The sequence below is a fragment of the Cyprinodon variegatus genome, unplaced genomic scaffold, assembly GCF_000732505.1.
Source record: "Cyprinodon variegatus isolate N-32 unplaced genomic scaffold, C_variegatus-1.0 Scaffold292, whole genome shotgun sequence".
NCBI lineage: Eukaryota > Metazoa > Chordata > Actinopteri > Cyprinodontiformes > Cyprinodontidae > Cyprinodon > Cyprinodon variegatus.
This window is the reverse complement of record NW_015150745.1, coordinates 286,667-290,476: the sequence shown is the minus strand read 5'-3', so window position 1 is coordinate 290,476 and position 3,810 is coordinate 286,667. Positions and strand designations below refer to the sequence as shown.

At 38.5% G+C, this 3,810-nt stretch overlaps 1 protein-coding gene across 1 annotated transcript in view; it reads right to left on the bottom strand.

The window, feature by feature from the left end:
* itgb1 (integrin subunit beta 1) overlaps window positions 1-3,810 on the bottom strand; it is a 45,611-nt gene that overhangs the window by 7,017 nt on the left and 34,784 nt on the right. The window contains exons 10-12 of the mRNA XM_015383696.1: window positions 2,508-2,648; window positions 2,179-2,381; window positions 1,846-2,084 (exon numbers count right to left, since the gene is read on the bottom strand). Of these exons, the coding sequence (XP_015239182.1) occupies window positions 1,846-2,084; window positions 2,179-2,381; window positions 2,508-2,648 (583 nt within the window). The remainder of the gene's footprint in view (window positions 1-1,845; window positions 2,085-2,178; window positions 2,382-2,507; window positions 2,649-3,810) is intronic.

Here is a 3,810-nt window from a genome sequence, read left to right as displayed (position 1 = left end):
CTCTCACCTTCAGGATCTGTTTTCTTCCAGGTCTCTTTAAAATGTTTTTGCTGCATCATAACATAAGCTACATCCTCATATCAGGTTCTCCAAAATACAAGGAGACGTCTTTCCAGTCAATTGTGGTAAACAAGCTTTTGTCCAATAGTAGTCAATACATGTTGGTGAATCATTTTCTTTTGCCATATTAACCTACTAACTAGCTCTGCCCATCTTGGCGTAACTATTGCCATCTTATCCCAATGCAGGACTACTTGAAGAGCTACCTAATTTTATGCCACTGCATCTCAGTTCAATTAAAGTACAGACTCTCATCAGGCTACTCCAAAATCTTCATTCTATTTTAACACTTAACAGCATGTTTGCATCCTCCTGCATAAAGCTGGATATGATAAACTTGAAATTAATTTTTTGATCTCGAAAAAGGAGATGAAACACATTGAAATTAGACCAATAAGAGATTTATCAGCTGCTAAGTAAAATAAAAAAACAACATTTTGCTTATTGAGCCTTGAAAGAAATGAAATCAACTTATAGAGATGATCACCAAAACAAGAATTTCAGCAAAGTGCTGAGATAAACATCACAGAAACAACAGAATACTTGCATAAAGGTGTTGAGGACCTCTAAGGAGTTTTCTTTTTTATTTTGTTATGATAACAGAGGAGGTTTTCAGGCCTACAATGGTATTCATGTAGCTGTGGTTTATTTTAATGTTCATAATGTATGTACTTGCTGTAATCTGGCTTCTACCTTGGTCGGGTCTTACTTATGAAAAAGATTCTGATTCTCAATGCAACTTCGAGGTTACATTACAATTAAATAAAAGAAAAAATGAACTCCTGGGTGAGTCGATGATGCGATGTTGAGTTGGAGTGACTAAGGGTGCGTGTTCACTTCTGGGAGGGTGGAGTTTAGTTTCTGTTGTCTCTATTCATGGATAGTAGGATAGTAGTTTCCATCAGCTCTTTGCTAAAGCACATTTTGAAGTATTGCATCCAAAAAGCTTCATCGAATGGCAACATTCAAAACAACTTCCTCAAATTTGCCAAAAAAAAGTTTTTATGCTTTCTTGAAGTTGGTTTTTGCCAAAACGTGTTACAGGAGATGGAAATACTTTTTTTAAAATTAGCTCTGAAGAAGCAAATCTTTTGTTTTCATGACTGATCAGCTGTTTTTGTTTTCGGCTTTTTCCTTGATGTTCCTATTATTTGCAGAGACATGGCTGGAAGCAACACAGCCATTAATAGCTGACATGTTGACGTAAGAACAACTTGCCCTTCTGCAACACATTCTGCAACACTTCTGTTTATTATAGCCATGCATGACAACATAATGAGGACAACGTGTGGCGACATTTTCTGGTCGCTTTGTAATTCGCTTCTAACCAAACGGAAACAACGCAAATTATCTTTTCCTTTTTCTCAAACTTTTCAAAGTTTTTTTAATGTGTGCATTTTAGTTGGAAGGAAACTGGCCTCCAAAATGCATAAAAAATGTATTTTAATCGGTTCAGAATGTCAGATATGAGAGAGTTTGATTTATATTTATTCATAAATTTCTTTAGATTGGGGCATAATTTGTTGCTTTTTGAGAGCTTTGCCTCTTCGTGTTGTATTTCTTGTTTACAATAGGGCACACTCATAGCTAATGAAGATTTAAATGGCTTAAAAAGAAAATAAAACACATGCAAACTCCACACATACGGAGCTCAGGCCTGGACATTTTACGCTGTTAAATAACGATTAGTTTAACAACTGCATTGTGAATTTAGAAATCTGTGCTCACATCACTGTATGAACACAGATATAGTTAATGGCGGCATAAATGCACTACGGTTCTGACCTCCGCAGAGCTTGTTGTTGAAACGGTCGCAGTTGAAGTTGTCACATTCGCAGTACTGGCCGCTGTAAACCTCTGCAGGATTGGCCCGCTTCCTGCACTCGCAGGTACCGCAGACGCAGTCGCCGTTGTTGCTGCAGATGTCGGTGCCGTTGTCCTTTCGGCAGCTGGCGTCCAGGTCGTCGGTTCGGACGTCGTCTTTGCTGCACTCGCACTCCAGGCCGATGCGACCCTCGTTACACCTGAAGCGAAACATCGAGGAAGCCAAATTATTCTGAAGTCAAAGTTGCAGATTGAAAAAGTTTTGCAAACAAAAACACTAAAACTGTTTCTTACTTGCAGGCGCCGCACTCAAAGGTGCCATTGCCTTTGGAGCACTTCTTACTGTTGGTCTCTCCCTTCGCAGCACATTCACAATCACAGATGAAATCCAGAACTATTTCTACCTCCTCTTGGAAGCCCTGAGGTTTGATTTTAAAGGATTCCTGCTTCCCAGTAGATGGGCATTTTTCCGATGTTACAGTAATCTGGAAAAAGACCTGAAACCCCCCCAAAAAAAGATTATGTCTCATCTGTTTGAAGGACTGACACTTAACACCGAGGGAAAGACTTTAAAGCTTTGTGAAAAAGTTTTTCCTCAGATGCATCTGCCTGATTCTCATTACCTCGTCTCCGATGGAGATGTTGGAGCATTTCCTGCCGTTCTCGTCTGTTCCGACCACGTTGTTCTTGCAGAAGGACTTATAGGAAATAGCAACTCCATCTGGCAGCTTCCCATTTTCAAGAGTGACTTCAGAAGATAATGACTGCAAAAAGAAACAAACATTAAAAACTAATTTTAGCTGAATCTTTTATTATTTGTAAGTCTGTTTTATTCCTGGATGTGAAAAGTGAACTTATGACAGAAGCTCATTTAACAGATAATTAAGGTAGAAATAAATCAGTTATCATAGACACTAGATTGAAAACACCAGGTGGCACTGACACGTCTTTTCTTTAGGTTTTTGTTAAATGTGTCATTTATTCAGGCTATAAGCGTGGGGATAGGTGTTCTGTAAAGCAGGGGTGTATGCCAGCGTTAGAGGCTCCAAAATGGGGGTTAGGACAACCCCTGATCGTCATAAAAGAACTTTCAGAGTTTTCATTAATACACTGAGGTGCAGAGAGGCTGCAAATATAACAGTTAAATAAAAAAGTGTTTTGAATTCCCCTTTAAATAATCAAATGGATATTTATTCTATTTTATACATTATTAAATAGTTAAAAAGCATTAAACTGTGAAATGCATACATTTTAAATGAAATGTTAAGAAATCCCTGCTGGAGAAAGACAGCGGTGAGGCTCTGCTTTATCATCTGAAGCGTTTAAACTGGATCATGAAGCTTTGGCAGAATTTTGAAAAACTCTAAACAAATAGAGAAACAACATTCTCTACAGTGCATTGCAGAAACAATCTAAAAATAAGTTTAAAGTTCTTTAAATAAGAGTTTTTACCCTTAATTTGATGATCTGGCAATGGAATAATTACTTTTCCCTTAAAATAACTAGATATTAAGTACCGAAATAAGACATAATCATTTTTCTTTTTTTAATGTAAATCGTTTCCTTGGCAAATTTTCCCACTTAGCTGCTCAATTGAAGAAAAAAATGCACTTATTTTAAGAAAAATTGGCTGGTTTAGATTTTTTTTTTTCTACAGTTTGCAGAAAGAGACAAATGCTGCGTTCACACCGGACGCAGCAGGCGCGACAGAAGCAGTGAGTTTACATGCAAAGTCAATGGTTGACGCGCGTCAACCATCGACCAGATGCTTAAACGCGTCGGACGCGTTTAAGCATCTGACGCGCTGCTGCTCGAGATGGAAAAATTTAATTTTTGCTGCTCGACGCGCCGCGTCAACCAATCAGAGAAGCTGATCTGGGAGCTGGCTGGGAGAGAGACACATCGCTGATGACACAGAGCGCTCTG